We start from the raw sequence: 23,821 nt of genomic DNA on the forward strand, positions 1-23,821 counted from the left end.
ATTTAGCTCTAAGCTTTTATATAAAAACTTTGATAATATCAACATTTAAGATAAATTCTAAATTATCTCAAGTGAGACCCTCTAAAACACAATAGCTTTGTCCTTCAGCTAAACACTTAGCCCTCTTTTAAGTTTACAGAACAAAAATGCAGCTGACCCTTTTTCACCATAGATGCATTCTTGAGAAGGTTATGTAAAATGGATTTTGATATGTGGAATTCATATTTACCTTATAAGTCAAGAGATGTAAAGTTCTTAGTGGAAAAGATGAATAACTTTGTAATGTGTGGACGTTGTAATCTTTTATCAGCAATTTAATGAACTGAGAGTTGTACATCATTTTGATATATCTCAGTGAATCTGTACTTTCTCCTTAACACATCTCTAAATTAAAAGCTTATAAAGCGAAAGGATGTGAACATCTGCTGTTTTCATTTTCATTTTCATTTTCCCCCTGCGTTGATCAGAGGTGGATGGTGAATGGGTTCCGGACCAGCCCTAACTTTGGGATCAGGAGGATACTTTTGGCAAAGTTATTTATTAGATTTCCCTATTAATATATTCATTTTAATAGGTTTATTGCTTAGCTGGGGCCATGGATAGCTGAAGAGTTGATTATATATTGATTAATATATTGCCTTTTAAAAATCAAACTTGATTGCTTCTCGGCCTTTTGTAAAAATTAAACTTGAAAAAATAAAATAAAAATTCAATATTTAAATAATTATGAATCTGTGTAATGAACGATAAGAGAATAAAAAAGCACTGGAGACTTCACACCTCCAAAATAGAACACAGTATGGCTACCAATGTCTTTCAAATTTGTCTCTAAAACGCAAATTAAAATTAAATGAGTTATGTATGTAGATTACTCAGAGATTCACTGGATCTGAAAGAAATGAAGCTAGACCTTAAGGGCCGGAAAACATGATTTTTATTCAGGTTTAAGTTTGTGGACTGTTGTTGGTAGATAAGTTTACATTCTGCTTGTTTTATAAGTAAAATTTCAATTAACTTTAAATTTGAAGACAAACTTTTTCTTTCTTTTCTTTCCTTTTTTTTGGTTTAATCTTCCAACTGATTTGCTCCTCAATCTTGGATATACCATTTCTTCCCTTCACTTTTGCACTATGACTGTAATGAGATCATGCTTCATGCATGGATTATTCCTTTGTTGGCATTTAAAAAAATAATGTAGTGCTAACACAGAATAGACATAAACCAGATTGATTTTTGAGAGGAAAAATAGTCCTTCCTCCAAAAAAACAAGTTAAATTAATAGTAATTAGTTGTTTAGTATGGTGAAAATCAGTAATAATTTTAGGGTTCTCTTTATTTTCATGCACATATTTTTGTTAAGATATAAAATATAGGTATATATTTCTCTCATTTGTTTTTAAAAGATTTTTTTCTGGAGTCTTTTACCCTTGAAATAAATCAGTATATTTGCATTGTTATTTCAGTAAACCATACTAAGATGGCAAGGATAGCAGTGTAGAGTTAGTAATAAAGACAAATCGAAGAAATAGTGATATCATTAAAAACTCAATTCCTTCTATAATTTAAATTTTAAGAGTCAAGGTGTAGACTTCAGTTTATAATAGGTCTCAAGAAAGAGATTATGGATAGTGTCTTTTACGTAATTGTTTTGTATTTATGTTGTTAATAAAACAATAATTACTTAGTTTAAAATATAGTTTTTTAATTAAATGTACAGTTGTTTTAGTAATATAGTAAGATACAGATTTTATTTTAGTAATCACATAATCTATGTTTTTCCTTCTCTTGAATAAAAGTTCTTTAAATTCTATGTAGTTTGTAGTTTATTTTCATTTTTATTATTGAGCTTTGTGAATTTATTTTTGGGTGAGGCATCATGATCTTTTACCAAAAAGCACTTGTAGAATAACTCTTCAGATAAACTATTCCAGGAAACAGAGGAAGATTTGCTGTGTTATTTGACATGTTGTGAGTGATGAATGAGCTAAGGAACAAAGGCAAATGAAGGAGAGATAACAAACTTGAAGAATTGCAGAGGTTGGATCCCAGTTAAGTGTGGTGGCACTAGATTATCTAAATTTAACAGTATTTGTCCAGGATGAGGCCAAAGAATTTTGAGCTATTTTGAGCTGCAAATAGTAAGCTTATTTTAGAAGCATGTTTGACCATTAAATGACATATTTTGGCAACTTTTCATATCATCTGGGTCTCATCTAAGTAGCATGTATTTGGGGTTGTTGTAGATGCCTACTGTCCCTGTTCAGTTATGAGAGTGGAATTTGCTGTTTACAATAATAAGTGCCTGTGTATGTGTTTCTGGCCTGAAAATCTGGATGGTTTGGTCTCAATACAGAAGAGTTATGATTCTTCTTTGCCTAGTAAACTACTGTTTTCTTCTTTCAACCACCATTGCAAGATTGTATTATATGCATTTTTAGGTAGAACATTTAAATGAGGAATTTCCTTCCCTCCCTGAGCTTGATAACTATAAATATAGTACATGAAAAATGTTTACTTGTAAAAAGTATCCTTGTTTCACCGGTACAGATTTTGAAATGTTTGTTATCCTTTCTGTTCTATACTTACTAGCTCACAGTTACATGCTTTATAATTATCTTTGAGATTTCATGTTCATGTCTAGTTAACATTTTGTTATTATTCACAAGCTATAAATATGTTATATATTCATAAGTTTAAGCTATTATTTTCTCCTTGATTACTTCTATTGGCTATAGTCAAGTAGAAACATGACTGACTACTTGAAATTTAAGTAGAACAGCATAACAACAGTAATTTTCTATTTTATCGATATGAAATTTTGAACTTTTTTTTCTACACTTATTCAAAGATCTTGTCTGTGTCTTATTCAGCTTCTATCAAAACAGTGCCTATGTTTTTTGGAATATTGTCAAAATGTGTATTTTGCTACCAATATATAACTGCCACAAAATTATATGCCTCTCATAATCAGTTATGATTTTATTAAATAGAATTTCTTGTTTTCTAACTACTTGGGATAAAAATGTGTATATAAAAACATTGAATATAAAATACATTCCTCTTTTATGTATTTGGAAGCAGGATTGTCCTCTGTCTTAATAGAAGGCTTCTTTATTCTCCTAGAGTATTGACAGTTCTTGAGAACCGGCTTGTAGGTTCTTGTAGGGGAGGAAAAATAATGTTTCTTCTACCCTTTTGAGTTCTTAGCTGAGACCCCTGTAATAAAAGACAGAATAACAAGGGGAAAACAAACAAGTTTATTAACATGTATACCTCATGCACTACACATGGGAAATGCCCAGGGAAAAAGGAGGAACTCAAAGAGATGTCTTTAGAATTCAGGATTAAAAACCATTTTAATAAGGAAAGGGGTGGGATGATATAGGCCTCTAAGGGGAAAATAAATAATTGTTAGGAAAGGTGAATGGGAAGAATAGATATGATAGTCTGTGAGGAAGTTTGTCTGGGTGTGACATCTGCTTGTAGCCTCTCCTGTGATGAGTCAATCCTCCCTGATTGATGAAACTTGCTGGGGGGGCATTTATGATAATTAAGTTCCTTTTGAAGGCTCTGTCTTTAGGCAAATAAGTGGAGTTCAGAAAAGCCTTTCCCTGCGTTTGCTGTTTTTTAAGTAGTGAGAGAGAGAGAGAGAGAGAGAGAGGGGAGAGGGGGAGAGGGGAGAGGGGAGAGGGGAGGAGAGACTGTTTTACAGACTACTCAACTTTGATGTTGGGAAAGCAGCCATAGATAATATGTAAAAGAATGAACATGGCTATGTTCCAATAAAACTTTACTTATGGACCGTGAGTTTTAAATTTCATGCAATTTTCATGTTTCATAAAATAGTTTTCTTTTGATTTTTAGCCATTTAAAAGTATAAAATCCATTTTTAGTTTGCAGGCCATATAAACATAAATGGTGAACTGGATTTGTCAACCCCTGTTCTACCTGATTTTTTCTATTTCAGAAAGACATACTCAAGTTCAAGGCTTCATTATGATTGTGGATTCATTTGTGTCTCCATTTATTTTTAATAGTTTTTCTTTCTATTTAATAGTTTTTCTTAAATATATAAACATTTATGATTATTTTATCTTCTTGGTGACTTTTACCTTTTACCAATATAAAACTTTCTTATTTTCATTTAATGATTTTGGGGGGAAGGGGGGAATTTTATGATATCCAAGAATGATATTGCCACTCATGCTTCTATTTTCATATTAGCCAGTATTGTGCAAGGGTGCAGTGGCAAATCATAACTCCTGATCCAGAAGAAAACATTAACTTTTACATTGGGCTGGATTTTCAATAACTTAGTGTGACAGTTTTAAGGCAGTTGCACTTGGCAGCCCTCCTTTCTCCACTTGTTAATGTTCCAAATCAATGATAGTGCTATCTAGAAGTGTGAAGTGTGCACTTATGTGTACTCATGGTTCCTATTGTGTCACTGTCACAGGAAAAAGGCTTTTGTCCCCTAGCTGCTTTTGGGTACAATATTGGAACCTAATAGATAATTGATACGAATAAGATTCTATAAGTTTTTTTCAGCTTACCAAGTGTGAGAAGACAATCTGTTTTGCAAATAAAGGGGAGGAACATTAAATTGCTGAAACATTAAATTGGTAGTTTTTGAAGAATAACCTCTGTGATACTGTGCAATGAGGAAGAACCAATTTGAACATAATCTAATTCCTTTCTCACTCTTCAAACCTTGTGTTAGAACTTACAAAAGATAAATAGTTCCAGGGTAGGTAACTGATTTCTTCTGTGTACACAAAAGAATCCTGTGCTATTTCTATGAGATTCTTGTTTAGCCTTGTCAAGACTGGATTCTGGACTGGTGTAAATTTTAATAAAAATAAATTTTCATCAATTGGTTTTTTTCTATATGTTTTTAGTAGTGTAGCATTATTTATATTGTATACCAAGTCATAAAGGTACAGTGGCTACCTTGCTATTTGAGACTTCACAATATAAATTTTTAAAAAAAATCTTGCTAGGTATTTCAAATTGCATTCTATAACCTCATTTAATATACGTAAACTATGGATTCATTATAAAAGCCTTAGAAGGTAAAATGTCTCCATAATTGTTTTTAGTGATAGGCAGGTATAAACAGGTGTTTAAAATTACTTTCAGGTCTACCTGCAGCATTTGGGTTTTATTAGGTTTCCTTCTCCGTTTTAACGTACTTTTATGAATCAGGGTGAAGTGTAGGAACGGAGGCTGTCATGCTGCTGATTTGTAATTCTTTGTATATTGCTTCTTAATTACAAAGAAAGGGTTCCTTTTTCATTAGTCCTGTTTGCTCAGTTTCGTAGGTTAATTTTTATTTTGTTTTCTAAAGGGTTTAGATAAAAGGAGCTCAAATCAGAAGAATAAATTCTCATGGTTGTTTTACGTATATTCATGGAAGTATTTGGCAAGTCCTTTAGTAATCCATCCTGCCAGTGGCTCAAGTGTTACAAACCAAGTAGAATTGTCATTTGCTTTCCTCTTGCAGATCTACTTTTTCCTTCAGTTTACTCCCTCTCTGGATGCCAAGATGTGTTACACAACAAGAAAAGACTTTTCCTTGGGAAGTTGTCAACCACAGAAAATTTTTTAGCAGATAACTTATGAAGAGTAGCATAGTTAATGTCTTCTTGGGAAGATCATTGTTTTTTGCATAGGCACTTGTCTTACTGAATAGGCACAAGATGGATAAGGCAAAGCATAGCTTCAGATATTATGGTATAGGTCATTTCTGATGTGTGGTAATCAGAAACAGAGGAGCCTTTTTTGATCTTTGGAAGAGGAGACCACAGATCCTTAAGCTAGCTACCTTAGAAGTGTTTTGTTAGGCAAGATAACAATATACAAAAACCAATATTTAAAATATTTTCAACGGGTATCAGGGTATTAATATATAACTCAGTGTATAAGTAAAGTATATATTGACATTTAGTCTCCAAATAAATATTTAGTATTATAAATTACAGCACAAATTTTACACTAAAGCATTCTGATAATTTCTAAATCTTAGCTTGAATTTTGGAAGTATTGATATCTTTTGTTTTGCTTAGCTTTTACTGGTTTTAATTCCTGTTTGAGCTACAGTTTGACAAAATAAATTTCATGAAATTATTTACCTGTTAAACTGATAGTCATTAACTAACATTGAATTCAATAAATAGAGACTTTCTCTTAATATCAACAACATTATTTATGGTGCTGAATATTCTCATAGCTTCTGAGAGCACTCAGTTTCAAATTTTTTCCCAGCCCTTGTGATGATAGGAAATTTGGATACCTTCTTGTTAATAAGGCCGTTAGCAATAACAGTGTGGCTGTGTGGTTCCTAGGAGCACATGCTCTTTTGTTGGGCTGCCAGGCTTTGAATTCCAGTTCTGTAAACTAAATGTAAGCTGGTAGGTAGTATTGAGATGGAGAATTTGGGGAGAGGAGCTGACTAATGCAGGAACCAACCAATCAGAAAGAATACCATTTATGGATGGAACAGGATCCTAACAGGGCCCCTTTTTATGCCAGGAAATAACTCTTTATTTGTTGGATGATGGAGAGAATTCTGAGTAGTAGCCTGGGTAGTGGAGAGGACATTCAGGAGGCTTGGGCAGCAGCTAGTTACCAATCACAGTCAAGTACTTCAGTATTGTAACAACTAACATATCCTTATTGGTACATACTGGCTGAATATCAGCCTGGGTTATATGTTGGGCAAGGGAAAGAATGAAATTCTGAGACAGGATATCTGATTAACCTGCCTCTGTTACACAATGTATCACTTATACTGCAAATACCTGCCCTTCTAATAGTTATGTAACCTGTTATCACCTAGCTTCTTTTCATCTTAGTCTGTTCATCTTGTCCTGTCTTGCTCCTCTTTGAAACATGCCATCCTAGTATTACTTGACAATCATCTTAATTTAAAGGGTTAATCTAGGACTAGTTGATGTCACATAATTAGTGGTTTATTCAGAGCTAGGTTTTGTCAGTAGCATCTTTGGAAAACAAAGGATAGAAATACTGCTGCACATTTAATTCTCCTAAAGTTGCTTTGTGGTGTTTCTATAGTGTCATTTATAGATTGTCAGGGAATTTATGTTCCTATTTGATTTACCAGTGTCATTAGTTTCCTAGAGCTGTCATAACAAAGAACACAAACTGGGTAGCTTAAATAACAGAAATTGTCTCACAGTTTTGGAGCCTGGAAGTCTTAAATCAAGGTGTCAGCAGAAGTTGGGTCCTTGTGAGGACTGTGAAGAAGATTCTGCTCCGGGCCGAGTTTCTATGGTTTTCTGGCAATCTTCTGTGTTCCTTGGCTTGTAGATGGCATCACTCTAATCTCTGCTTTCATTTTCACATGGTGTTCTCTCGGTCTCTTTCCATGGTCTTCCCTCTGTGAATGTCTGTTTTCAGCTTTCCCCTTTTCCTGGGACACCAGTCATGTTGCATTAGTGCCCACCCTAATGGCCTCATCTTAACTTGACTCTATATCTGTAAAGACCCTCTTTCCAAATAAGGTTACACTGAGGTACTGGGGATTAGGACTTCAACATATCTTTTTGAGGGGACACAGTTCAACCCATAACACAAATATTAAAGTTTGTTTTTGTTTCAGTGATAGAAATTTGAGGATATCTATCATATTGGTTTTTATTGTTGATTTGTTTTAAATATTTGAAGTACTTCTTAAATTCTAAGCAGATTTTTTTCTAAATGGTACAGTTTACCCTGGAGACCAGTAATCGTCTAGATTATCTGCTGAATCATATTTTCTATGGGTGCATTTAATACTTTGTAAAAATATTTTAACTTTTGAAATTTTAATGTAATTAAATGATGATGTGGTGAATGACAGTTTGAGGTCTGAATGCTACTGATACTGTGTTTCCTTGTAGAAACCCTTCCAGTAATGTTTGTCTAGTCTAGCCATGGTACATTATTTTATTGTACTCTTTCCTTAGGAAATGATTAATCTCATATTTCCAGAAAGCTCCCATAATATGAGAACAAGATCTTATATATAGTATTATAATAGGCAGAATAAATGTTCTATTGTCATTGATCCTTCATTAGATTTGTACATTTACTTTGAAACTTCCTTGAAAATTTTCAATTTATGTTGTTTTCACAAATGTGATTTCAAATAATCTTTTTAAAGAATCAAAGGGAGAGTTCTCATTTTTTTAGTGAAAATCATTGGGAAAATAATATATTAGATGATATATAAATATTTCCTTTAGACACTTTCAGTATACAATAATATAAACATATTTGTGCAGGTTTTGACTGGATCGTCTCGTCAAAGTTATTCACCTTCTGGCTATCAGGATTTCACGAAGTGGGAATCAATGCTGAAAATAAAAGAAGGACTACTAAGGCAGAAAGAAATTGTAATTGACCGGTGAGTCTATTTTTTAATTACTAAATATTTCAGGCATACAGAAATATAGGTTAAAAAAAATACCTTTGTATCCACTACGTAGAGTTTTAAAAAATAGAACCTTACAAATACATTGATGTCTTACGTCTACCCTTCCCCATCCCAGTCCCTTTAAGAACCACTATCAAAACTGAGGGTCAGTTGGTTGGTCTGTCTGTCTGTCTGTCTGTCTCTTCTACCATCCTCCCATTTACATGAGAGTAAGGCATTATTTGGAAACTCTTCTTCATCTTCTTTGTACAGGTAGCAAGTTAGATGCAATGCTAATGAGCTGTCAAAAAGCTTCAAGATAGTGTCTTTGTATTTTACACTTGGGAACTATCAAATTGGAAGGCTACTTTAATTTCCTTTAACTAATGCATGTTAGATATGAAGGCACAGAAACAATGAAAATCATGAATCTTTAAAATTAAATGAGTTACAGATAAGAATTTTGGAAATTTGTGGGGACATTCTAAAAATTTTGCATGTTTGAATACCAAAGCTCTGAAAAAAAATGCTGTTATACTTAACAGTCTCCTGATTATTTTGAATAATAAATCTTAATATTACTTAATTATATTATCTATAATCTATCTTGGTTCTACATCATTTATGTATACTTTTGAGATAATTAAACATGTTGTGTATCACGATAATTGAGAAATAGTTTGAGGAGGTATTTTTATTTCTTAATCAATGATGGTTACCACTTATTTTCATGTGCTTATATGGGATAAAGTAGACATTTTAGCCTTACGATTAAACCAAATTCAAACATTTAAATATACTTCATAGTTGAAATTTCAAAAGATTTTGCTTAGAAATTTGCCAGTATTAAGCAAGACCTACTGGAATATAAACTAGAACACTGACTTCTGGACTTTCTTATTCTCTGCTATGTTCTCTACCGTCTTGAACAGAGCCTGGTACATAGTATTTGCTTAGTGCTTGATACTTTTTAAAGTAATGACGATCATAGTAGATAGTTTCAATTGACTTTATGAGAAAGCTATTTGAAAATATTTGATATTTGTAATACAAGTGAATTTTATATATGAATAATTAGAGACCCAGCTGGATTTTATTTTGAACACTTATAATTTAATTCATTGTACGTTCTTGAAATTAATACTTTTTAATTTTATTTTTTATAAAATTTGTTTTTCTGTTATAGTTGATATACAATGTTATATTAGTTTCAGGTGTACAACATAGTGATTGTATGTTTATATACCTTATAAAGTGATTACCCTGATAAGTCTAGTACCCATCTGGCACCTTTTTTTAAACAGACCAAAATTTAGACTTTTATTTATATGGATGTACTCTCCCTCAAACAATCAAAATCAATTGACTTTTATTAGTTTCTTGAATACCATTATAATTACCATTTTATTAAGTGTAAGTTAATAAGTGCCTTAGTCCATTTGGGCTGCTATAACAAAATACCATAGTCTGCATGGCTTATAAACAACAGAATTTTATTTTTCCTAGCTCTGGAGTCTGGAAAGTCCAAGGTAAGGCATTGGCAGATTCAGTGTCTGGTGAGAGCCAACCTCGTGGTTCATAGAGGGCCATCTACCTGTAACCTTTCATGGTGAAAGGGGCAAAGGAGCTCTCAGGGGAGGGGGGGAGCATCTTTTTATTTATTTATTTTTTTATTGCCAAAATAAAATTTTATTTTGAAAGTCATTTGAAAGACACTGAGTAAGGAAGGATGCTTAAGACACAACAGATGTAGAATCCTATTCATATTCTGTCCAATCCCCACCAGTGGTCTCTGTCATGCCAAAAAGTTGCTTTCTTTGGTAATTCCTATTTTTAGCTTCCTAGAGAAGAGATCTTTTCCCATAAGCCATCTTCATTTTTTTAATTTAAAAAAATTTTTTAAATTTCTTTCAATTTTTTTTGTAGAGTAAAGCTTTATTTCTAGGAAACAGCGTGTTTGTTGGAGATGGGTAGTTTTTTTAAAATCATTGAGGTAGATTTAATACGTTCAACAAAGTGTGGGTGGGGGCCTCTGCCAGAAGTGGAGTGGAAAGTTTCTCTAGTTTTCCTTATCATCTCGATGCAACCAGTAATCCCCATGTGGAAATGGCATCCAGGAATATGGTCCTGTATGGAGTTGTTCTGTCTTTGCATCGTAAATACTAATCATTGGTCCTCCTGTTAAAGGCCGAGCAGCATGCAGCTCCTCCTCTGGGCCTCCTTGGTCTTGGAAGGAGGCTCTGTAAGTCTCGGCAGTTTTAATGTTGACAGCAATGCCATAAATTATCGGAAAGTGGTTTTCATTTTCTTTCCAGTCATTTATTCTGTGACGTATAATGTCACTCACTAAGGGAATGTCATCTTGTCTGTCAAATTCACTAAGAAGTTGATGAGTAAGTTTTTGTGACAACTGCCTGTCGTTGCTGAAGCTGCCCATGAGGTACTCTTCCAGCCTTCCACATTGAGCAAGGTCAGAAAAGGATTTTATGGAGTTCAAGGTCTAGGGGATCTCAGCTTTGGTGTTGGCTCCATCACAATGTGTCAAGCAGGTAGCCCCATTACCTGTGTGCCTCAGGTCCACAATGTGACTAGTGGTGGCATCATCAGACGCAGAATGGAGATGGAGCCATCCTTTGGGGAGGTCACTGCAAGCTCTCTTGGCTGAACATACAGAAGGTCCTGGGGTCCCACTTGTTGAACACACCAACCTCTGAGAAGTCTGACTCTTTCATCCAGAAATGGTGGGCTCCCTGGAGGACTGCGGCAGCCACACTCGCTTCCCATTAACCAGCAGAGGTGGCCACTACGGGATACTCGGCGCCCCCTGGGGGTATCTTTTATAAGGACTCTTAATTGCATATATAAGGATCCTGCCCTCATGACCTAATCGCCTCCCAAAGGCGCCTACCTCCTTATAACACCACATTGGGCATTAGGATTTAATATATGAATTTTGGGGAGACAAATTCAGTCTTTGGCAGTAGTAAATGCAGATAATTATTGACATAATCTATTAAAATATACATTCTTCAATTTTGCATATTGTAGAATGATAAGGAAAACCAATGATCCCCAGTAAATTTAATTAAAAAAATAATAATTCAGCCATTCAAGGTGCTCAGTTTCTTATTATGAATTTTAAGATCTAATTTTAAGATCGATAATACTTCTAACTCTTATGTCAAATTATTAGAATACTGAAAAGTTTAGCTTTTAACTATCTCTTAGAAAAGTATATTTTTTATAATGTGACCTAAATTTATGTTTTGCAGGCAGAAGCAACAAATTACCCACCTACACGAGAGGATAAGGGATAATGAATTACGGGCACAACATGCCATATTAGGACACTATGTAAATTGTGAAGATTCTTATATGGCTAGTTTGCAGGTAAGATTATAGAAGATTTCGCAGTTGTTTTATTAGTAAAGCATGTGTTAATTTTATACTTAGTTTGTAAGATTAGGATGTTTTTTGAATTAATAACATTCACATGGTTCATGTTTATATGTGTAGTAAAAGATATCCAAGTACTGTCTTTCATCTGTCCAGTTCACACGCCTCAAACATACATACAGAAACTACTGTTAGCAGTTTCTAGTATATCCTTCCAGAGTTGATATATATCACCAGCAGATATAAATGTATTTTATCTCCCTACTTTCACAGAAAGCATCAAAATGCATACATTATCTGGCACCTTGTTTTTTTTCCTTTATATTATATAAAATTATATAAAATACAATGATTATTTTCATATCATTACATAGACAACCTCCCTTTCTTTTGTTTTTACAACTGCATGATTTCTCATTTTATGGAGAGAGCATAATTTTTTTCAACCTGTTCTTATCCAAATTTGGGTAGTTTTCTGGTTTGGGTCTATATAAGTGTGAAGAATAACCTTTTTTAAAAATTCTTTTTCTCATATGCAAGTATTTTTATAGTGAAATTTCTAGGTGTTGTATGAGTTGGTGATTTTTATTGATATTGTCAAATTGCTGTCCAGGAGAGCTTCTTCTAATTTTTAGCTCCTACCAGCAGTGTATAAGACTCCCCACTCCCAACTCAGCCATGTTAGCTGAATGTGTTATCAAACTTTGAGTTCTTTGCCCTTCTAGTAGGTTTATATAAAGGGTAGGGTGGAAGAGTTATCTATGTTGTTTTTTATTTTTTTCAAATTTTTTGTGTTAAAATACATATAACATTTAATTTACTATCTTAGCCATTTTAAGTGTACAGTTCAGTGGTTTTAAATACGTTAATTATATTGTGCACCACCATCCATCTCCATAGCTTTTTATCTTATAAAAACTCAAACTCTGTACCCATCAAACAATACCTCCTCATTCTCTTCCCCAGGCCCTGACATCTACCATTCTATTTTCTGTCTCTATGACTTTGATTGCTTTAATTATCTCATGTTAAGTGGAATCATACAGTATTTGTCTTTTTGTGACTGGATTATTTTACTTAGCATAATGCCCTCAAAGTTCATCCATCTTGAAGCATGTGTCAGAATTTCCTTTCTTTTTAAGGCTGAATAATACTATATTGTATGTATATCACATTTTGCTAATCCATTCATGGCAATGGATACTTGGGTTGCTTCCATATTTTAGCTATAGTGAATAATGTTACTATGAGCGTATTTTATATTTTTTATTTAAACATGGGTGTACAAATATCTCTCTGAGACCCTACTTCCAATTCTTTTAAGTATATACAGAAGTAGAATTGCTAGATCATAAAGTAATTATTTTTTAATTTTTGGAGGAATTACCATCCTGTTTTCCACAGTGGCTGGCACCATATTACATTCCCACCAAAAGTGTACAGGGTTTCATTTTTCTACTTTTTTGCCAACACTTGTTATTTTGTTTTTTGATAGTAGCCATCCTAATGCATATGAGGTAGTATCTCATTGTAGTTTTGATTTGCATTTTCCTAATGATAATGATTTGAGCATCTTTTCATGTGCTTATTGGCCATTCATATACAGGTACACCTCGGAGATATTACAGGTTCCATTTCAGACCACGGCAATAAAGCTAATACCAGAAATAAAGCAAGTTACGTGAACTTTTGGTTTCCTAGTACATACAAAAGTTATGTTTGCACTTTACTGTAGTCTGTTAAGTGTACAATAACATTATGTCTAAAAAACAATGCACATAGCTTAATTAAAAAGTACTTCATTTCTAAAAAGTACTAACCATCATCTGAACCTCTTTGAAAAATAGTGCCGTTAGACAGGGTTGACACAAACCTTCAATTTGTAAAAAAAGGGCAGTATCTGCCAAGCACAATAATGAGAAGCACAATAAAATGAGGTATGCCTCTATCTTCTTTGAAAAAATGTGTATTCAAGTCCTGTGCCCATTTTTTATTCTGGTTGTTTGTTTTTTTGTTACTAAGTTTTAGAAGTTCTCTGTGTATTCTGGATATTAATCCCTTATCAGATATATGATTTGTGAATAATTTTTTCCATTCTGTGAGTTAACCTTTTTACCTGTTGATAGTGTCTTTTCATGTACAAAATATCTTCATTTTTATAAAGTCTATTTTATCTACTTTTTTTTTTTTGCCCATGCCTTGGTGTCATATTCAAGAAATTATTGCCAGGTCCAATGTCATGAAGCTTTTGCTGTATGTTTTCTTCTAAGAGTTTTATAGTTTTAGATCTTACATTTAGGTTTTTGATCCATTTCAAGTTCATTTTTGTATGTGATGTTAGATAAAGGCCCAACTTCAATTTTTGCATGTGGATAATCCAATTTTCCCAGAACCAATTGTTGAAAAGACTATCTCATCCCCGTTGACTGGTGTTGACACCTTGTCAAAATCATTTCACCACATATGCAAGGGTTTATTTTTGATGACAGTATAATAGAACAATGCAGTTTCTCCTTATAACTTTTATTATTTTGAATATAGATGTTACTTGAATTGTGCAATTATTACCCAAAGCATGTACAATTTAATGTGTATCTAAAAGCGAAGAAAATACATTTTGACACAGCATCAGGCCAGTAGAGGGCTCTCCAAGTCAGTCAGCAAGAAATGGAATTATCTGGAAGGATATGGAAAAAGGGGCTACTAAAAATATTGGAAGGACTTTAAATTACGTGGAGAATTAAAATATTGTTGAGAAATTTGATTTTAAAATGAAGGCAGTTAATAAAATGGAATATCCTAAGTATTAAATTGTTATGATTACATAAAATAAACTTTTTTCATTAGATAACTATAGAGAGCTAATTAAATGGCAGGAGTTGGAAGAAACAACAAATGTGATAATAAAATATTTCTTTAGCAAGGGAATTTTTACCTTGGATCTATGAGCAACGTTATTTTTAATGCACAGCATTTCTCATATACACATTTGTAGGTTCATAGCTTGTTCATCCTAATTCCATAGCACATTAAATGAAAGAAAGAAAATTATACTTTTATATTGTATATATTTGAGGTTAAATAAAGCAAATTTTCGAAATAACATTCTTTTATGAATTTGTAGATAAAAAACATATTCTTGAGAAGTAATGTCTATCTGCTTATTAAAAACTTTGAATAACCTCACAATCAAGATGACCTGAGGCCTAGAAGTCACCAAGTCTCAGAGGTAGAAAATGAGAACTAGGTCTTTATCCTAAAATCCAAACTTCCAAGATTGTTTTAGTGGTAGAATTGGTTGAACCAAACAATGATTTGTACTTATAATACCTTATACCAAAATTTCAACCTGTGGTTAACAGGACTAAGTGGAAAAAAACAAAATGTGAAGGACTGTTTCCTTGTGTTAAAAACTGAAGAAGAAAGAGATCTCCTTTCCACATACATAGATGTGAATCCTGGAAAAACCAGCTGAATAGTGCTTATTCTTATTATGCTTCATGGATGCATCGTTTCTTGTTTTCTATTTTATCCTATTTCTTTCCGTTTATATAATTTTTTTTCCTATTTTTTTTCCGTTAGCTATATTTTTTCTATTACCAAGGCTTTGGGTTCTAATGAGCATTTTATGTGTGAGTCCCACCTTTACCAATGAGCCCATTCAAGTAAATATAAACGTCCAATGTGTTAAATGCTGGGGCCACAAGAGTGAACAACACTTTCTGTCTTCATGGTCTGGAAGCCCACAGAGGGAGACTATATATGAAAACATGTTTATCCATTTCTTCAAAAATTATTTATGTTTACTATGGATCTAGGTACCTTTTAGCCTCTAGTAGTATAAATGTGGGTGAAGTTGGTTTTTCCTCAGGAGTGTACAATCTAGTGAGGAACACAGATAAACAACAGACAATTGCAGTGTGTTGGAAGTACCCCAGAGACGATCTATGTGAAGTGCTTTGGGAACCCCTGCTAAGAACATATAACTTCCAAAAGTCGGGTCAGGCTTCCTATAGGAAGGGATATCTCATCTGTGAACCAGAAGAACTAAAAGAATTTAGCCAGGTGAAGGAGGTGGAGGAATAGTGTTTGAGGCCTAGTATACTGCACATGAGGAGGCCCGAAGCCAAGAGGAGGAAGTAATGCATTTGGAAAAATACAAATTCTGTATGGATGAGCTATAAAATGAGAGAAGAGCAGTGGTAAGAGATGTGGTTGCAGAGGTAAGCAGGGGTCAAATTGTGTCAAAAGCTTGAGAAGTAAAGGGTCCATCATTCCCACATTTAGAGACAGTTCCAGTTAATGCCTGTGGTACTAGCATAATCTTGCACTCCATAAACTGTACCAGTTTGATTACTCCAGTGGCGTAATAGAGACTGGATTTAAAATGAATGGTATTGGAGGCAGGCAGCCAGTCAGGAGGCTATCTCAGAAGTTTAAAAGTTAAACACATGAATTTGAAAACAGTTTGGTCAGAATGAGAGGAACAGTATTTATTAAATGTGTGCATCCAAGCATGGGCTAGATTAGTGACTTTACTGTAGTGAGAGAGGATAGGAAACATTGATTGGTTTGTACTGTCAGTTGATTGGTTTGTACTGACCAGGTTAGAGACTTACTACATCAGGAATAGGTTTAGAGGGAAATAATGAGTTAAACTTTCATGTTGCAAATTTGGGACTGAGAATGAAGAATGAGGCTGATACTAATGGGAATAGGTCTGAGGGAGAGATTAGAGATTTAGCAATTGTCAGTCTACTGGGGTGGTTGTTAAAGCCTTGGACATGATCAAATGTTGCAGGGAGTGAAGTAAATGGGATCCAGAAGTAAAGACAGGGAACAGTAGTATTTTAGAAGGTAGTAGAAGAGCATGACTTGTGAAGGAGCATGGAGGTGGTGGTGGTGGAGTATTGTCATAGTAATGAAGGGAAGAAAGGCTGTCTCCACAGAGTGAGTGGCTGCGTGACACTCAGAGAAAGTAGATAAAGGCTGAAAAAAATCTTATTAAATGTAGAAATGAAAGCATTCTGACTTCAGACTTTTTCTTTGTTTAATTTTATCTAGAGGTTCAATTGTAGTTTCTCTTGATGCAAAACCCATTTCTGTAGTGCAAATTTGCTCAGACACGAATGGTAGGAAAATGATGTCAGTATAGTTTTAAGTCTCATTGGTTTATACTTGGTCCCCTCCTGCCCAGGCAGGGGAGTTATAATAGTGAGAGTAAAATTAGAATCTTTGGCAGGCTACAGAAAAGACCTAGGCACTCCTACTGCTTTGGCAACATAAGCCTCTATAAGCTTCATTTTAAGAAAATTATGAGTCCCCCTACTTCCTCAACAGGTGCACTTTCTTCTTTAGTGGTTTGGATGCAAGTCCTTTATCAGATGTTCTTTTACAAATATTATCCCCCTCTGTGTGACTTGATAATTGTCTTTTACAGAGGAGAAAATTTTAATGAAGTCTAGCGTATCAGTTGTTTCTTTTATGAGTCATGCCTTAGGTAGTGTTTTCAAAAGTCATTGCTATATCCAAGGTCATATTTTGATGCTGTTTTTAGGCACATACACATTAAGGGTTGTTATATCTTCTTGGAGTATTGACCTTTTTATCATTATGTTATGCTACTCTTGAGCCCTGATAACTTTTCCTGCCCTAAAGTCTGCTTTGTCTGAAATTAATACAGCTACTCCAGCTTTCTTTTGATTAGTGTTAGCATGATATATCTTTCCCATCCCTTTAAATCTACATGTATCTTTTTATTTAAGGTGGGGTTTTTTAAAAATATTTTTTTTATTTTTCAATTACAGTTGACATGTGAGGTGTGATCAAACAATATGGTGAATGTTTAAATAAAAAAAATTTATACAGTAAAAGACACATTGCCATTAATCCCCCTCATAATTCTCCTCCTCACTTCGAACACACTTATTCCCATTGTTCTTGCAACTTTCTGAAGCAGTTCTGAAAGTCCTTTTTTGTGAATGTCTTTAGTTGCGCTGTCATGGCTGCCTCGATGTCCTGAATCATTTTGACTTTGAGGAAGAACCAGAAGTCACATGGTATCAGATCCGGTGAATAAAATGGATGAGGACACACCATAATGTTTTTATCTGACAGAAATTGCTGTACCAGAAGCAATGAGTGACACGGTGTCTTTTCATTGTAATCATAAAATATGGTGTATGCTGCTGCCGAGTATCATCCAATGGAAAGGCAGAGATCTTCAGTATGGGAAGCAGCACATCGAACCTTAGTATCAGTGTGTGACAAGTTTCAACTTGTTCCGTGCAGTCAGTCAGGTGTGAGCAACGGTTGAGAGGTGTGTTTTAATCATCCTTCATCATGACAATGCTCCATGTCGTATGTTGCTTCTGGTATATGGCAATTTCTGTCAGATAAAAATATCACGGTGTGTCCTCATCCCCTTTTTTCACCAAATCTGGTACCATGCGACTTCTCGCTCTTCCCCGAAATCAAAATGATTCAGAACATCGAGGCAGCCACAACAGCACAACTAAAGACACTCACAAAAGAGGACTCCCAGATCTGTTTCAGAAAGTGACAAGAACGACGGGATAAGTGTGTTCAAAGCGAAGGGAAGTATTTTGAGGGAGATTAATGGCAATATGTTTTTTACTCTAATTCATTTTTTAAATTTTGATATTCACTATTTTTTATCATACCTTGTACAATATTAATTTCAGGTGTACAACATAGTGATTAGATATTTATATAACTTATGCGCTAATCACCCCAATAAATCTAGTACCCACCTGACACCATAACATTTATTACAATATTATTGACTCTCTTTCCTATGCTATAGTTTTACATCCCCATTACTATTTTGTAATTACCAATTTGTACTTTTTAATCCCTACCCCTTTTTTACCCATCCCCCTAACCCACTTCCATGCGGCAACCCTCAGAATGTTATCTGTATCTGTAAGTTTGTTTCTGTTTTCTGTGTTCATTTATTTCATTCTTTAGATTCCACATATAAGTGAAATCATGTGGCATTTGTCTTTCTCTGTTGGACTTACTCAACTCAGTACATCACCCTCTAGGTCCATCCATGTTGGTGCAGATGGCAAGATTTCATTATTTTTTATGCCTGAGTAATAGTCTCTTGTGTGTATGTACCACCTCTTTATTCATTCATTGATGGGCACCCAGGTTCCCTCCATATCTTGGCTATTGTACAGCTGCGGTAAGCATGGATGCACATGTCCCTTCAAAGCAGTAGTTTGGATTTCTTTGGAAAATACCAAGAAGTGGGATTAAGTCTGAGTTCTTTAAGGCCTCGTTCAAGTTATATAGAGGCATCTAGATATATATGCATATATATGATGTGTGTGTGTGTGTGTGTGTGTGTATATATATATATATGTATGTATATGTATATACACATACATGCACATACATGCATGCACGCATGAACACACATATGCGCACACACACACATCTATAAAGCCTTTCCATAGCAACTACACATTCAACTATCTTAGTACTTTGCCAGTTTCATTGTGGTTTTTTTGTGTTTTGTTTTTTTTTAAGATTTTTATTGGGGAATTGGGGGAAGGGGAACAGACAAGTTGCTGTCATTTTGTTCTTCAGTCTAGTTGTGGAGGACGTTGCTTCACTGTCCCAAGCTGGCACCATCATTGCGCTCTTCCCGGGTGAGGCAGATCAGTCGCCGGCTTCTGGACGGCCGCTCACTTTGGCTGCTGGCTACACACGGTAGCCCATGGCAACCCACTGCAGCAGGGGCTGCAGCCTACGCCGTCGCCAGCAACTCACGGCAGCCCAGCTCCAGGTTGAGCTGTTGTTCAGCATCTTAGCTGTGGAAGGCAGTGTCACTGGCCCTCATATGTGGGATCCGAACCGGGGCCCTCTGGCATCCCAAGCCAGTTCTTAACCATCGCGCCACTCGGCCGGCCCATCATTGTGTTTTTTGTGTGACAATTTATTAAACTGGTGATGAGCTGGAATTTATGCCATGGCCTGTTTGTTGCTAAACCTGTATGTATTTACTTCTTGTACTGTACCTCATTTCCAGTTTCTTTCCATGTGTTCTAAACAAGTAAGCTTTTAAAGTCTTAACCTTTTTTTTCCTTCCTCAATAGCCACAGTATGAGAACACTTCACTCCAGCCTCCATATTCAGATCAGTCAGTGTGCAATTCCCAGCAAGAGGAACTGGAACAAAAGCTTGCGTCTACTGAAAAAGAGGTTTTACAGCTTAATCAGTTTCTCAAACAAAGAATCAGCCAATTTAGTGAAGAGAAGAAGAAATTGGAGGAAAAGGTAGGTATTTTAAATAAAATTAAATTAGGTCAGCAGCATTCCTTCAACATATAATTTATTTGTCTGTTATCTACTTTATGACAAGTGTTATACCAGGCCATAAATTTGTATTGGAGTAGTTAGTTTTATAGTAACTTTTGAGAAACCCTGTCTACAAAAATCCAGGGATTTTCTTGAGGGATAAAAACACCACTGTATATTATATTTTTCTAATTAATAGGGAAAGCTTTTTAAAGTTAATTGCCTACACTGACATATGATACCAGTAACTTGTTCTCTTTTTCCTTTTGGGGCCTGTTTCTTTGTCATGTTGGGCATGAAGGACTGATGGATGAAATAAAGGTGGTTTTCTTTCATAAGCAAATGACTTAAAGTTGTCTATGCTGAAGCCCCTGATTCAGAATAAGTAGCTAAAAGCCAAATACCTATTTATACTCAATATATCTGTACATCTATTTGATCTTTCTGCCTGTATTAAAATATCTACATATTTCATCTCATTCCTTTATAATATTATTAAAGATAATAATATAGGATACTTGCCAACTCCAATTTACTGAAGAGGTACAGATCCTTAAACTGGTTGTAGATTCTTTCTTGATATACTCAGTTTATTATTATATTAACTGAATCTTCTATTCAAGTGATCTTGAAGCAGGTCACTATGATTTCTGCTGGGAGATTTGGAGCTGTTAGTAGAGAGCTAAAAACTGACCGTGTGTAAGTTAAATTTTTTATCTTTTTTTTTTAGCTGAGCCATCCTGCTACCTGTTGGCAGCTCAGCAGCAGCTCAGCTCGGGCCAGGCATCGACCGCTGTTGCTCACAGCTCAAACTCTTGAGTGAGCTCTTAACCAACTGAGCCACTCGGCCGGCCCCAAATTTTTTATCTTTTGAAAACTGACAAAAATTTTACAAGGTTTCTCTTTCTAGCTGTATGATGTATTTATCTTGGCTAACTTTAAAGTATCTTAAGCACCTGTTTTTCTGTATATTTTGGGAGCTTCATACAATACCACAATTTGGAGAGAGCTAAGGAAATACTTATTGGTCTTACAGATGTGGGAGGGATTAAAATATTTTCTCACCTGACTTGTTAATTAAAAGATTGTGTTAAAATTATGATTCAATGGATACAATTTTAAAATTTATTTTTGTTTTATCTAAATTTTCTCTTTTATTACTTTTGGTGCCCAGTGCTTAATAAAATTGATTTATATACTACCTACCTATTTGACAGCTTCTACTTGGATGTCAAAAGTATTTCAAACTTTTCATGTCCAAAATGCAATTCTTAGTTTGCCTCTGACTGCCCTATTGTTCTGAAATGAAACAACAAAATTTTCTTCAGTGTTCATTATCATATATTCAGTTATGCATGCTAGGAAGTTTACTAAGCCTAATCAAGCTTGTCTCCTAAATATTTATAGACTCTGTCCAACACTACCAGCATGGTTCAAGTTATCATACCTTGGCAAAGCTCTTGTAATAATAGACTCTTCATTGGTGTCTGTGAATCCACTCTTGCCCTATCTGCTCTTTCCCTCCCTTCACTTTTTTTTGTTATTATTGTAATTCTGTGTATTTTATTTATTATATACTTTTAAATTGAAGCATAATTTATATACAGTTTTATGTACAGATTTTGGGTGTTTAGTTTGATAAGTATTGCTAATAGTATATACCCATATAACTACTATCTAAAATGAAACACAGAACATTTCAGTCACCCAAGAAGTTCCCTTGTGCTTCTTTCTCAGTTTCCTTTCTTCCCTGAAACACTTTTTTATCTCACTATAGATTAGTTTTGAGTCTTATTGAACTTTGTATAAATGGAGTCATACATTATGCATTCTTTTTTTTTTTTTTTAGCTGAGCCATCCTGCCACCTGTTGGTAACTCAGCTCGGGCCGGGCATCGAACTGCTGTTGCTCAAGAGCTCGCTGTGTGAGCTCTTAACCAACTGAGTCACTGGGCCAGCCCACATTATGCATTCTTTTGTGTCTGTTTTCTTTCACTCATTGTTTTTGAGACTTATTTATATTGTTGCATGTATTGGTAGTTTATTCTTATCAATTGTTGAGTTACATTTCATTATATAGATATACCACAGTGTATCTACTCTGCCCATGGATATCTGGATTGTTTGCAGTTTGGGGAAATTATAAATAAGGCTGCTGTGAACATTCTTGTACTAGATTCTTTCTATGCATATGTTTTAATTTCTCTTGGATAAATTCCTAAGAGTGGCATTTCTGGGTCATACAGTTCGTAGGATAGATATTTAATTTACAAGAAACTCCCTAAGTTCTTCCAAGTGTTGTAGCTTTTAACACTTCCAGTATTAATGTATGAGAGTTCCAGTTACTCCATAACCTCCCAAATCCATTCTTGATAGTGTGGAGGACTGAACCTTTTAAAAGAAGAACCAGTCATTTCACTTACTTGGTTAAAACCCGTCATTGTCTTTAAACTAAGAATCAAACTCTACCCATAACCTGAAAGACCCTTCCTAATTGTATAGCCTGTGCTCTACCAGTCTCCCTCTGGTACTACACTGTGTGGTACAGTGTCTTACAGTCGTTCATACAGGTCAGGCTTTGTTTCTGGTCTCAGGGTCCTTACCTGGTAAATGCTTGGCTCTCTTCCCCCACTCCCCAGTCACCTATTTATTTTGTCAAGTCTCCACTTAAATATCTTTCCCCTTCAACCCCTCCTTTTATATGCCTAGAGAATTTTGTTCTTTTTCTTCCAGTGCTTAACACAATTTTGAACAATCATTTTCTTACATTTCTCTGTAAGCTCCATGAAGGCAGGGATGTACCTGAATGTGTCACACTGTAGCATATGTGGCCCCAACCATGGTGTGTGGAATGTTAAATGAATGAATGAAAATGATTTCAAGTGATTTTTGCCAAGAGAGAAGAAAAGGGAATGAGGTAACCCCAACAAAGGACTAGGGAAAGAATAGAGAGAGCTATCAAAGATATGAGAGAGGGGGCTGATGGATCAAGTTCCTAAGAAAAATAGGGAAAGGGTGATAACAGACACCAAGATAGAAGAGGTACTCTTAGAAAGGAAGAGGAATAGCATTTTTGTGGAGTGAAGCAATTAAGAATGGAATTGCCTATACCAGGGAAACCTGAGGAAGTGGTGAATGTAGAGGGTAGAGTTTGTGTCAGAGGACATGGAGATGACTTAAGTTCTTGAAGGGAGTGTAGAAGCTAGGAAATAAACTCACTGATAATGCGTCAACTACACAGCACTTTGGGCCCACATGAGGTTGGATTGCATTGTTTTTTTCCGCATTTACTCCCTCAAATCCTCATTAAGACTGATTCTATGAAAGAAAAACATTTAATGTGATGATAATAATAAAAGTTACTTTTTGATGAGCTCTTTCTTTTATGTACCAGACAGCTTGTTAATGTGTATTAAATGCATTTTCTTATTTAATCCTAATCTTTAGAAAACCCTACTAAATATATTCTATACCTATTCCCCCATTTAAAAAAATATGGTGACTGAAGCTTTGAGAAAAGTAGTTGGAGTAATTTGTCCAGTTGCATATAGATAGAAATTGTTGAAAAACTAGGAGTAAAATTCAAGACAATTTCACTCTACAGTTGATGCTCTGGTTCTAATTTTAATGATTTATAAAAACTTCAGAGGAAAACATTTCCTCATTAATTTTGTTCTAATTAT

The 23,821-nt window shown here is 34.7% G+C and overlaps 1 protein-coding gene and 1 pseudogene across 1 annotated transcript in view; one reads left to right on the top strand and one right to left on the bottom strand.

Annotated features, from left to right (window-relative positions):
* CEP85L (centrosomal protein 85L) overlaps nucleotides 1-23,821 on the top strand; it is a 116,943-nt gene that overhangs the window by 59,964 nt on the left and 33,158 nt on the right. Inside the window, exons 4-6 of the mRNA XM_019629333.1 lie at nucleotides 8,286-8,407; nucleotides 11,689-11,806; nucleotides 19,939-20,118. Of these exons, the coding sequence (XP_019484878.1) occupies nucleotides 8,286-8,407; nucleotides 11,689-11,806; nucleotides 19,939-20,118 (420 nt within the window). The remainder of the gene's footprint in view (nucleotides 1-8,285; nucleotides 8,408-11,688; nucleotides 11,807-19,938; nucleotides 20,119-23,821) is intronic.
* Nucleotides 10,250-11,342, bottom strand: LOC109374588 (protein N-terminal asparagine amidohydrolase pseudogene; annotated as a pseudogene).

Source organism: Hipposideros armiger, unplaced genomic scaffold, assembly GCF_001890085.2.
Source record: "Hipposideros armiger isolate ML-2016 unplaced genomic scaffold, ASM189008v1 scaffold_839, whole genome shotgun sequence".
In the NCBI taxonomy this organism is placed as follows: Eukaryota; Metazoa; Chordata; class Mammalia; order Chiroptera; family Hipposideridae; genus Hipposideros; species Hipposideros armiger.